General features: G+C 45.8%; 1 protein-coding gene across 3 annotated transcripts in view; it reads left to right on the forward strand.

The window, feature by feature from the left end:
* The window catches only part of PRDM10 (PR/SET domain 10), a 56,196-nt gene that overhangs the window by 19,609 nt on the left and 23,355 nt on the right, over window positions 1-13,232 (forward strand). For all 3 annotated transcript variants that reach the window (XM_032229261.1, XM_032229262.1, XM_032229263.1), the window contains exons 5-11: window positions 1,168-1,432; window positions 2,478-2,719; window positions 3,825-4,028; window positions 7,113-7,185; window positions 8,048-8,165; window positions 10,000-10,129; window positions 10,727-10,951. In XM_032229261.1, the coding sequence (XP_032085152.1) occupies window positions 1,168-1,432; window positions 2,478-2,719; window positions 3,825-4,028; window positions 7,113-7,185; window positions 8,048-8,165; window positions 10,000-10,129; window positions 10,727-10,951 (1,257 nt within the window). The remainder of the gene's footprint in view (window positions 1-1,167; window positions 1,433-2,477; window positions 2,720-3,824; window positions 4,029-7,112; window positions 7,186-8,047; window positions 8,166-9,999; window positions 10,130-10,726; window positions 10,952-13,232) is intronic.

The following is a 13,232-nucleotide window of genomic DNA, read 5'->3' on the forward strand; positions in this document are numbered from 1 at the left end:
GCTACTTGTCCCAATTCCTGCCAACCTAGCAGTTTGAAAGCACATAAAAATGCAAGTAGAAAAATAGGGACCACCTTTGGTGGGAAGGGAACAGCGTTCCGTGAGCGTTTAGTCATGCCAGCCACATGACCATGGAGGAGAAGACAATGCTGAGCCAGCTCTCAAAGAAATCCAGTTTGATACTCCTGGTCTAAGGAGACGTGTTAGAGCATGGGTGTCAAACTCAAGGCCCGCGAGCCTGGAAAATGTAAGGGCTGGCCTGTGTCGATTTGGCCTGGTTTACCCAAAGCAAAGAGGAAACATGTCAGCAGTTTGGGGATTAGTGTCAAGCTGGCCATGCCCACCCATTTGGCCACGCCCACCAAGCCAACCATGCCCAGTGAGTGGTGTCAAGCTGGCCACACCCGCCCAGTGGGCCATGCCCCCCAAGGTCAACCACAGCCCTAGTGCATCCTTCAATGAAAGTGAGTTTGATGCCCTTGCCTTAGAGTCCATAAGGATGGCATGAACCAGTCAAGCCTGCATAGTAAATGGACTGGACACTAAAACATACGATGAATGGTTGCAGGAATTGGGCATGGCTAGTCTAGTGAAGAGAAGGACCAGGGGAGACAGGATATCAGTCTTCCAATATTTGAGCAGCTGTCACAGAGAGGACGGGGGATCAAGCTATTTTCCAAAGCACCCAAAGGCCAGACAAGGAATCATGGATGGAAACTGATGAAGGAGAGATTCAACCTGGAAATAAGGACAAATTTCCTGACAGTGAGAACAATCAACCAATGTAACAGAAGTTGCCTTTAGAAGTTGTGGGAGCTTCATCCCAGAAGGCTTTCAAGAAGAGACTGGCCATTTGTCAGAAATGGTGTAGGGTCTCCTGCTTGGGTGGGAGGATTGGACTAGATGACCTATAAGATCCCTTCCAGCTATGTTAATCTGTTAAGATCTATTAAAAATGAAGCCCACATTCCTGCAACAATCATTTGTTAGGTGATGCAAGTGGCTTTAGAAATATCAGAGCTGAAACTAGGTGGGGTATTTTTCTGATACTGCTTTCTTGTTTTCTGGTTCTCTCTTATCCATGGATTCGAAGAAAAGAATGGGAATCTTGCATTGTTTTTCCTAGCTGACTGTGTCTTATTCTTTTTTCCCCTCTGTGTTTTCCAGGTGTCGATACCAATTCACAGCCAAGCGTTGCCTCCTATGGAGGCTGTAGATGATCCTGGCTCTCTCGAAGCTTTGCACAACCCGATGGGTAGCATGGAAGCAAAAGAGCAAAACGAGGAGGAGGGGGATGAGGAAGACGAGGATGAGGAAGACGAGGATGAGGAAGACGAAGACGAGGAAGACGAAGACGAGGAAGAAGGGGAAGACACAGACATGGAGGAGTGGGACCCAGATCCACCTCGTCCCTTTGACCCAAATGACCTTTGTAAGTCAAAACCTTGTAACCTTCCAGAAGTTGTGAAATCTTTGGTGACATGCAAATTCCAACAAATCATTTTGATTATCTTTATCCTCAAATCAAAGGTTGCTATATTAAGGGGAGCTGGCAGGTGCATTTATAAGGTAGAGGTAAAGGTTCCCTTCGCACATGCATGCTAGTCGTTCCTGACTCTAGAGGGTGGTGCTCATCTCCGTTTCAAAGCCGAAGAGCCAGCACTGTCCAAAGACATCTCCGTGGTCATGTGGCCGGCATGACTCAATGCCAAATGCCCAAGGAACGCTGTAACCTTCCCACCAAAGGTGGTCCCTATTTTTCTACTTGCATTTTTTACATGCTTTCGAACTGCTCGGTTGACAGAAGCTGGGACAAGTAACGGGAGCTCACTCCGTTACGCGGCGCTAGGGATTCCAACCACCGAACTGCCAACCTTTCTGATCGACGAGCTCAGCATCTTAGCCACTGAGTCACCCTTCCTCTCTGAGTTACTGACCATTTATTTATTTAGGCATCAAATGTATATGTCGCCCATCTCACAGTTAGAATTGGCGAGCAAGGAACTCTTGAAAATAATGGATGCCCTTTGGAACAAGGAACTTGTAGCTAGTGAAAGACATGAAAGTTTTTGTCTCCAAACATTGGCTTTGGAGTTTCTAGGTTCATTAGAAAGCGGTTGCCACAAAGAACAGAGGTCACATCCTCTTCTCCAAAGCACCTGAGGGCAGGACAAGAAGCAATGAGTGGAAACTAATCAAGGAGAGGGAGCAACTTAGAACTAAGGAGAAATGTCCTGACAGAACAATTAATCAGTATGGAATGACCTTAGCTCTAGAAGTTGTGGGTACTCAAACACTGGAGGCTTTGAAGAAGATGTTGGATAACCATTTGTCTTGGGATAGGGTCTCCTGCCTGAGCAAGGGGTTGGACTAGAAGACCTTCAAGGTCCCTTCCAACTCTGTTATTCTGGTATTAAAGTCTTTTTTCCAACAGATGAGTGGGCTAACATTGTGTCTTTTTCACCTGTGTCTTTCAGGGTGCGAGGAATGCAATAACGCACATCCCTCGGTTTGTCCCAAGCATGGACCCTTGCACCCCATCCCGAACCGGCCAGTTCTGACCAGAGCCAGAGCCAGTCTCCCCTTGGTGCTTTACATAGACCGGTTTTTGGGAGGGGTTTTCTCCAAGCGACGTATTCCGAAGCGCACACAGTTTGGTCCCGTAGAAGGACCCCTGGTTAGGTTATCAGAGCTGAAGGACTGCTATATCCATCTGAAGGTAAATCCTTATCTTATCTCCCCCCCCCCCCCCCGTGTTATCTTCCCAGAAATGGGTTTCCGTTCTGAAAGGAATTCCATGGGCTCATAAATCATGGAAATATAATCAGATGTGAGGCATGCATATTCGTATAATGTCAGAAGCACTTTTGCATTCTGGAGTCAGGAATTACATTTTAATGAAACATTCCTAATTGTCAAAAGCAATAAAAATGGATTGTGGGAATGTGTTTCCCCCCTCTCATTCTCTCCTCCCCCTCTCATTCTCTCTCTCTCTTTCTCTCTCTCTCTTTCTCTCTCTCATTCTCTCTTTTTCTCTCTCTCATTCTCTCTATCTGTCTTTCTCATTTTCTTTCTCTCATTCTCTCTTTTTCTGTCTCATTCTCATTTTCTCTCTGTCTCTCTCATTCTCTTTTTCTCTTTCTCTTTATCTCTCATTCTCTTTTTCTTTCTCTTTCTCTCATTCTCTTTCTCCATTCTCTCTCTTTTTCTCTCATTCTCTCTCGTTCTCTCTTTTTCTCTCTCTGTCTCTCATTCTCTCTCATTCTGTGTCTCTCTGTTTCTCTCTCTCTCTCTCATTCTCTCTCTCTCTCATTCTCTCTGTCTCTCTCTCATTCTCTCTCTCTCATTCTCTGTCTTTGTCTTTCTCTCTTTCTCTCTCTCTTTCTCGTATGAATTCGGGTTGACTTTGTATTTTCCATCTTCAATGCAAGCTTTTATTTCTGGAGAAAACCGGGAACAGAATCTCTGTCACACCTTCCCACAGACCATGCTGGTCTCAAGGGATTCTTTGTATACCTTCTGGCGTACTACTTGATTTGTAAACATCGCTTGACAAGACATTACTGTTTATATATGTATATGTTCTCTGTAACAACTTAGCTATTTATTGTGTTGATCAATTAGCAGACTAAAAAAAATATCCTCCCATCTGCTGCTCTTCATCACCTTCAACGTTTCTCTGCTCTACTTAATACAATTTTCCTAATTTTCGAACTGCATTATGAAAAACATTCTTTGTCACAGTAGATAACAGTGAACATGTAGTCCTGAGCTGTTTGGGGAGGTCATATCCATCTTTCTCTTTTTTAAAATTTTTGCTAAAGGTGTCCCTTGACAAAGGTGACAGGAAGGACCGGGATCTCCAGGAGGATCTTTGGTTTGAGTTGTCCAGCGAAGCTCTTTGCAACTGGATGATGTTCGTGCGCCCTGCCCAGAATCACTTGGAGCAAAATCTAGTCGCCTACCAATACGGTCATCATATTTACTACACTACAATTAAAAATGTTGAGCCTAAACAAGAACTCAAGGTATGAGGTGACTATCTTAATAGAACTTCTTTTACACAAATCTGGTTGGTATTTCCTCCCCTCCTCCCCCCCCCCACCTGCCCTCCCAAAAAAAGTCTGGAAAAACATTACTAATTCCTTTCTCTGCATCTCAGATTCTTCCTTTTAACTTCTGTTTGCAGCAGTGTTTTTCGAAATTGGTAGCTTTGGAAAACACTGCTTTATAGTACAGATAATCCTCGACCAATGACTACAATTCATCATCGCCATCATCTTTTAAGGGCTCCATAATCCTTTTCAGGGTAGAGTCTAGACAACTGAATGGACCTAGCAGATTGTTTTAATGGTCAGATGCTCTTCCGTGTCGCCAACGCGGAATTTTGTTCAGCAGATAAATTCCCAGTGTGCCCAGAGAGAGAAATATCTGCCTCTACCTAGGATCGAACTCACAGCCTCCTGATAGTGAGGCGAGAGCTCTGCCTCTAGGCCACCACAACACTCGGAACCAATTATCACAATTGAGTCCAGAATTTCTATTTAGACTAAATAAAGCGGTTGTTAAGTAACTCAGGCTGATTTTATGATGGGTTTTGTTTTGCAATAGTTGTTAAGTGAATTGCTGCAGTTATTAAGCAGATCACACACTCCTGATAAAAGCTCCAAGATGGAATGCACGCAGCTTGGTTTATTTATTTATTTATTTATTTTTAAAATATATTTATTTATTAAAATTCCCTCTTTCAGTTCTGTTGGCTGGCTATTTGTCCTACCTGGCCCCAAATATAGGATTTTTTTTTGCCCCTGTCTTGTCTGGGTTAATTAATTAGTTAATAAGGTATCATTCATTCCAGTTGCCGTACCTCTGAGGGTTACAGCTTGGTGTCAGGATTCCAAATAGCATCCAAAATTAAATCAGAATCCAAGGCAAAGTATTACTCAAAGTTCCAATTTATTAAGAGAGCACATCTGGGAAAGCCCGAATCTGAAAGCTTCCTGGTTTTCCCCACCTAGTTGAAAGTTCAAGATCTTGCCCCCACAACTACAAATCCATCACAGGGTCCAATCTCCCACTGCCCTGCTGGCAGTTCCACCCATCCAGTTCCGGTCAGGTGCAGAGATGCAAAGACAAAGGATGACCTTGGCTTTCTAGAAAGAATTTTGTTTTGGCTACATAGCATCTAACTCTGTACAACCCCTCCTCCCATTTTTCCACAGTAGTAAAGGCATAATAGAATAATAGAAAGTGTGGCAGGCCAAAGATCCAAAAGAAAAAATGGCTGCAGGTCTGACAGGCGGCCTCTCCTCAGAAGAAAAGCATTTCCTGAAAGGGAATAATGTGGGGATTAAGATAAGAATAACTAACCACCTTGTGTGGGTGATGATCTGGGTATCGCAATCAGGAAAAATCGCCGTCATCGCCGAGTTATTTTTATCTTTCATTAGAAGCAAATCATATGGAATTTAGGGAGAACAGTTGGGGGAAAAAGCTGTAAGCTTAACATTAATAAAAACCAAAAAACAACAACAACCTGGAGGCATTCACAAGATGAGTGCCACCATCTGGCTCTCCCTGTTCCAGAGAGAGAGAGGGAAGGAGAAGGGGGGAGAGAGAGAGAGAGAGGGAAGGAGAGAGAGAGAGGGAGGGAGAGAGGAGGAGGAGGAGAGAGAGGGAACGAGAGAGAGAGAGAGGAAGGGAGAGAGAGAGAGGGAAGGAGAGAGAGGGGGGGGAGGGGGAGAGAGGGAAGGAGAGAGAGGGAGGGAGAGAGGGGGGAGGGAGAGAGAGAGGGAAGGAGAGAGAGGGAGAGAGGGAGAGAGAGGGGAAGGAGAGAGAGAGGGAGGGAGAGAGAGAGGGAAGGAGAGAGAGAGGGAGGGAGAGAGGAAGAGGGAGAGAGGGGGGGAGAGAGAGAGAGAGGGAGAGATGCCTCTTCTGCCCTATTTCAAAGAGCAGACAGAGAATACAAATTCCAAGGTGAAAAAGCAGGATCTGTGATCCAGACTCAGTCCCTGTCAAAGCAACCCTGAGCAAAACAGCACGTTCTCCTGTTTCCCATGATACGTGTGATACTTTAAAAAAAAATGTGTGCCTGGGAGTTGTTGCGGCCGTCGGTAAAAGAGGATCTGTATACTTTCAGTCAAGCCGTTTATATACCAGTTTCTCAAGTCAGCCAGAATGGGAAATAACGATTTTAAAAAACCCATCTATGAATCATAATCTTACGGATTCACTTGCATAAACGCAGGGGTGGGCTTCAGAAAATTCAGCAACGGGTTCTCTACCCGGTTGCTGGGTGGGCGTGGCCATGGTGGGCGTGGCCTAGTTGGCTTCTTGCACCGTGGGGTGGGTGGGCGTTTTTGCCCTCCCCAAGCTTCAGAGGCTTTCCTCGAGCCTCCAGGAGGGCGAAAACTGCCTCCCCCGGCTCCGGAGGCCCTCCCGGAGGCCGGGCCCATTTCTGGCGTTCCGGAATTTCCGGGAGGCCCATTTCCCCCCCCTCCCTGAGCCTCCGCGCTGGCCCTGCACTTACCTGGCATCCAAAACGGATGGAGACTCATGGGAGGTGTGGGTGGGGCCAGCCAGGGATTTGGAGGTTCTCTGAACCAACCATAACATTAGCTATGGGTTCTCCCGAACCTGGACAAACCCGTAGCAGCTCACCTCTGCATAAAAGGCCTTTTGATACGTGGGTAGAAGTTCACACATGCTTACGAAGATGCAATATTTGAATTTATTTCCCTTTCCCCCCCCCTTCATCAAAGTACAAAAGGGCCTGAATAAAATAATAACATGCTAGAACAGTGTTTCTCAACCTTGGTGACTTTAAGTCCTGTGAATCTCCCAGCCAGCACAGTTGAAGTCCACAGGACTTAAAGTCGCCAAGGTTGAGAAACACTGTGCTAGAAGTTGTTGGATCAGTTTGGCTCGGTGAACAGAAGGGAAGAACCGAGTTGAGAAAGCCTGGAGCCGAATCATGGTTTGAACCAAAATTGATCCTGTGATCCTGGGCTCCCTTTCATGTCTGCCATTCGCGGAGGATGGGCATTTAGCTTTTTTTTTTTAAAAAAAAAAATCCTGCTATGAATTTCCTTTCCATTTGATATCTGTTTTAGGTATGGTACGCTGCCTCCTATGCAGAATTTGTCAATCAGAAAATCCATGATGTATCGGAGGAGGAGAGAAAAGGTATTGACATCTTACATTTTAAATAAAATTTTAAGAGTGGCAAAATATTTGTTCCTTGGATAGTAGATGCCTTTTATTGTGTTTGGCTTTTTGCACAAGAAGTGCTGGAGCTTTGTATAACTTACTTCAAATGCAGCATTTCTGCTTAATCCACTGAGACAGCTCATTGGTTAGAAGGAGGAATAGAGGAATACAAAAACTATTGTGTAAATCTTTATGTGCTTTTTCTTCGGTCCACTGTCTAACTTATCACTCTATTTCTCCTTCTGAGACTGATATATATATATATATATATATATATATATATATATATATATGTATATGTATATGTATATGTATATGTATATGTATATGTATATGTATATGTATATGTATATGTATATGTATATGTATATAAAATTTATTTATATATAATTTATTTATATATTATATATAAATAATATAAATATATTATTTATCAGCACAAACACACACACACACACACACACACACACACACACACACACACACATATATATATATATATATATATATATATATATATATGAATGAAAAGGGGGAAAATAAGGGGGGAAATCCAACATTAGAAATTAAGGAAATTATCACTTTTCTTGATGCTTCTGGGGGCGCAGGGAAAACATTTGTAACTAATTTAATTGTTGCTGAAATCAAGGCTTTTTCTGTCTAATACAGGATTAGGATAAATAAATATCTGGGCAACACCGGGTTATCAGCTAATTAGAAGATTAAATATAACCTGTAAACTGAAATTGTGGGTGATTAACTGACAAAATCTGAAAAGCCTGTGTGTGTGTGTGTATTTCTGAATATTTCTATTGATTGGTTTATCTTGAAAACACAGTTCTCCGAGAACAAGAGAAAAACTGGCCATGTTATGAGTGCAATCGACGCTTCATGAGCTCCGAACAGCTCCAGCAACATCTCAACTCCCACGATGAAAAGCTGGACTTCTTCAGCAGGTATTTCCAGGGTTCTCTCATTCATCCAGTTGAACTGTTCCATGGAAATTTCTGTCCAAGAGAAACAGGAAGTGCCATGAGTTCCGTCCAAGTTTTCCGACAAGGAGGGTTACAGTAACTTGCCAGAGTTTGTTGCATACATTCAAATTCAGAAGCACACAGAGAGGCAGCGGGATTCATTAACTTCTTTATATACATAAGAATAAATGAATAAATGTACAATACCAACAGGCGGTTCTTCTAAAGAAACACAAGGCAGGAGAGTTACAGGCAAACACAAGCAGTTAGCTTCATTTCAGCAGACAAGCCCAGAGAGACTGCTAGTTTTACTTCTCAGAGCAGCAGACTTAAGTTTCTGTTTCAATTCTCTGCACAGACTCAGTTCTGTTTAAGCTCCCATTGGCTGGCTTAGTTGCTATGCCTATTCATTGGCTGACCTTGTTCCCATGTCTGTCCCAGTCTTTAATAATTATTTGAGGCTGACTGTTGTCTGCTCGGGTGCATCCCTTTTTCCTTAAGAAGGAAGTCCTTCAGCATGGTTTAGGAGAAAGGGCAGCCTCTCTACATTTCACAGTCTTGTGGGAGGGACCCAGGTGGCAGCTACCCATTCAGCATCGCCAGTCTTTAGCTCCAAGCCCTCTTTGGATTCTCCCCTTCCATCCTCTAAGAAAGCTGAGAACCCATCTGCACAGGAGATTCTATAAGAAAGATGGCTGGACAATCCAGGAGAAGGTAGATAGACATCCACTAAAAGTGAATGGGCATCTCGAGAGAAATCATGCACGGAATTTACAACTCTGATTTGAGAACAAGATGCTGACCGACCCGAATCCTTCCTATATCATCCTTCCCGTTCCTTCCGCCAGAAGATAGAGCCTCTCCTTGCTTATCGTTTTTAACTTTTTATAGCATAGGCCCGTGATGGCGAACTTATGGCGCGCTGAGCCCTCTCCACTGCGCATGCGCCTCCTGCTGGCCAGGTGATTTTCGGGCCTCTGCCGCAGATGTGGGCGACCTGTGCGCATGCATGAGGGGAGGTGGGGGGGGGTCGTCTGCGCATTCGTGATGGGAGCGCGTGGGGGCACAATGTGCCCTCCCCACCCTGTTTTTGGTCCCAGGAGGCTTCAGGGAAGCCTGCTAGGCCCAAAAAGGGGGCGTGTGGGGGTTGCATGCATATGTGGCAGGGTCCAGGGGGTCGCAGGCATATGCGGGTGGGGTGGGGTGGCGGGAGAAGCATGGGGGTGTCATGCATGGATGCGCAGGGTGGCAGGGCGCATTGCATTATGGGTGTGGGCACGCGCATGCATGCCGATTTTGGCATGCGAGGAGAAAGAGGTTAGCCATCACTGGCTTAGGCTATAAAAAAGCTGTAGGCTAAAGACAGGGAGCCTTCAGTTCTTCTAGATGTGGTTAGACTACGACAGAGTTCTCCAACCTTTCTGGTTTTGCTGACTGGTTGGGTGAGGTGGGGAGTAGGGATGGTTCCATGGGAGCATGTACACGTGCGCGGCTCCATTTCAACGAATGGCTCCGTTTGCGCAGGTAGCAGGCAAGATCGCGCACATGAATGGACCGCAGGCGTCCACATACTCCCACCTCTTTGGGCGGTCTGGTTCAGAACAGCTCATAGCCCAGGAGTGGGCTGGGGCCCCGGAGTTGGGCACCTCTGGACTGCCGTGTTTATCCTTGCTAAACTTGCTGACTAGGGCTGATGGTAAGTGGGAGTCTTAACTATGGAGAGCTGCAGTCCTTGCTCCTTTTCTTAAGTTGATGTTCCCAGAGAATGACAAGGGGCGTCACTGTCCTCTAACCCAGAAATCTGTATGTTCTGTAGAGCAAGAGGCAGAGGTCGTGGACGAGGCAAGCGAAGGTTTGGTCCAGGAAGACGACCTGGCCGTCCTCCAAAATTCATGCGCTTGGAAGTAACCACCGAAAACGGGGGGAAGTGTGCAGAAGAGAGCCAGGTATACTTGCAGGGAGTGGGTGAATTGAGTTTTGCAGAAAGGAGGAACTGAGTTTGCTTGGTTGGGTCCCTTGAAATTTCATGTAATGCCATTTCTGGTAAAAGAGCCAAGAGTCTTCAACAGCTGGAACAGCTGCTCAGCCCCATTTGCATCACCTACATTATGGTGCCATTAAAAAAAAAAACCTAATTTGAGTGTTCCAAGTAATGCACCCACAGAAAGCAGAACTCTTAGGCAAGTAGATTCCTCAAAAGACAACTTTATTGGATACAACATATTGGCACAACTGGTGAAAACCAACTCTGAAAGTTCCCACGGTTTCCACCTAATTGAAAGAGAAAGTTTTCCCCCTTCCCCAAGTCATCAGCAATCCAAATGAGCATAAAGATTTATTGCAAGTTTAAGTTCTCTGCAAGCATCTGAACCACTAAAGGTCCAAGCAGATTGGCATAGAGAAGAGTCAAAGGAATTTGAGGCGGGTGGGACTTAGATCTCTTGCGGGCACAAAGGGACTTGAGGCTGATGACGCGTTTGACCTCTCCCTCCCTCAGACTCAGTCTGGTCATCTCCTACAATATCCTTGGTTTATAATTTCAGGACTTGCTGCCCTTTGCCAGTAAGGGGCAGTTTGATGAAGCCGGGCCAGCCACCCTAAACGGGCTCGACCAACCGGAGGAGACCCCAGTGGCCCCCGAGGCATCGTCCTCTTTGGATCAGCTGCCTGAAAGCCAATCCCTGCAGCTTCAACCGCATGAGCAGACCGTGGTGGCTACCCCAAGCCTGATGACAGCAGATGACATGCGGCGAGCCAAGCGTATCCGGGTAAGTGAAGAACTCAACCCCTGGCCGACTTCGCACTTACGTCACATTCAACTACGGCAGTGTTTCTCTTACCTTGGGGAATTCAAAGATGCGTGGACTTCGACTCCCAGAATTCCCCAGCCAGCATAAGCCAAACTGTTATATCTAGGCATGGAATTAAAAATTTTGGAGGGCCAAATTAGGGAAAAGTCAGCATTGGGGTTTTTGCCTCTTTGGCAACTCATGCTGCTTTTTTATGAATTATTTTGGGTGGTGGCGAAACCTCCTGTACTGCGGAAACTGGTTACCAGTTGAAATGGATTAGATTTCATGTGAGATCTGGCTCAAAAACTGCAACTGGGACCTTGGAGTCTTAGTGGATGATCGCTTGAATATGAGTCAGTTGTGTGCAGCAGCAGCAGCCAAAAAAGCTAACACAATCCTGGGTTGTATAAACAGAGCCATAGAATCAAGATCACGTGAAGTATTAGTACCACTTTATAAAACTCTGGTAAGACCACCCCTGCAATACTGCAACCAGGTTTTGTCCCCATACTTTTCTGACCCCCCTCGTTCCACACCAAAGCACTCCAAGCCAAAGATACTTTACGGCATTTAATTAACAGACAGAGAGGTCCTTGGCAGCAAACCGGCACAGACAAGCCGTGGCAGCAATCCAGCCTGCCAAGCTCACAATACTCTTCTCCAACATTAGTTAATGTGTTGACTTCTGCAAAAGGGGCGTGTGCACAAGCATTCCTTTTATAGTCTGGAGAGGAGCCTAATGACCACCAGCTGAGTGCAATTACCTCCTGTAACTGCGTAATTGTTCCTTGCGCCTATTAGCTCTCCGGTGCCGGGCATCTAGGAACAACTCCCTTGGCTCCTCCCCACTGCTGACGTCCAGATCACATTCCCTTGTCTCCTCCCCACTGGTCCAAGGCTTAGGCGTCTCCTGGTGGCTAACCAGCCTCTCTGCGCCCTGCTCGGAGTCGGAACCCTGTCCAGGGTCCTCCACATCCTCCAAAGCCGACTCACAGGGCCCCTCGCTGTTGGAGTCTGGTGACAGCTCCAACGGCTCCTGCTGGGCCACAACACCATACTATTAAAAAAAAAGTTGAGACTTTGGAAAAACTTCAGAGAAGAGCAACTAAGATGATCAAAAGGCCTGGGGACTAAAACACATGAAGAACAGCTGCAGGATTTGGGTCTGGCTAGCCTAAAGAAAAAAAGAATCAGGGGTGAAATGATAGCAGTATTCCGGTATCTGAGGGGCTGCCACAAAGAAGAGGGGTAGTGAAATTATTCTCCAAAGCACCAGAGGGCAGGACAAGAAATAATGGTTGGAAACTGATCAAAGAGAGAAGCAACCTGGAATTAAGGAGAGACATCCTAACACGGAGGACAATTAACCAGTGGAAACTGGTTTCTGAATTCCAGCTTGCCTCCAGAAACTGTGGCTGCTCCACCACTGGATGTTTTTAAGAAGAGTCTAGACCAGGGGTAGTCAACCTTTTTATACCTACCGCCCACTTTTGTATCTCTGTTAGTAGCAAAATTTTCTAACTGCCCACCGGTTCCACAGTAATGGTGATTGTATGAAAACCTAATGAAAATGTTTTTAAATAATTCTGTGAAATTTTTTTAAAAAGTCAATTAAATTAAAAAAAGGGAAACTGCTTCAGTATCGGACAAAACCCCTACCGCCCACCATGAAAGCCGGAACGCCCACTAGTGGGTGGTAGGGACCAAGTTGACAACCACTGGTCTAGACCAGTGGTTCCCAAACTTGGCAACTTTAAGACTTGTGGACTTCAACTCCCAGAGCTGGCTGGAGAATTCTGGGAGTTGAAGTCCACAAGTCTTAAAGTTGCCAAGTTTGGGAACCACTGGTCTAGGCAGTCACTTATCTGAAATGGAATAGGGCAGTGTTGGTGAACCTTTTAAACACCAAGAGCCCAAACTGCGCACCCGCATGCTCAAACTGAAAGGGGTGTGTGTGTGTGCACGAATGCACACATGCACAGCATAGACCTGAATACCAGCTGGCCAGAGGGAGGCGGGGCATCCCAACCCCGGAATCGCGGCAAGAGGTAAGATCTTTTTATTTCGTGAGCTTCTGTTTCGTCGTTTGTAGGGAAGCAGAAGCTCACGAAAGAAACGCCACGGAGATCTGATCTGGGACGACGGCGTGTGTTGCCAGCAGAGAAGGCTCTGCGTGCCACTTCTGGCATGCGTGCCATAGGTTCGCCATCACGGGTATCGTGGGTCTCCTGCTTGAGCAGGGGGCTGGACTAGAAGA

The sequence above is a fragment of the Thamnophis elegans genome, chromosome 13, assembly GCF_009769535.1.
Source record: "Thamnophis elegans isolate rThaEle1 chromosome 13, rThaEle1.pri, whole genome shotgun sequence".
NCBI classification, from domain to species: Eukaryota; Metazoa; Chordata; class Lepidosauria; order Squamata; family Colubridae; genus Thamnophis; species Thamnophis elegans.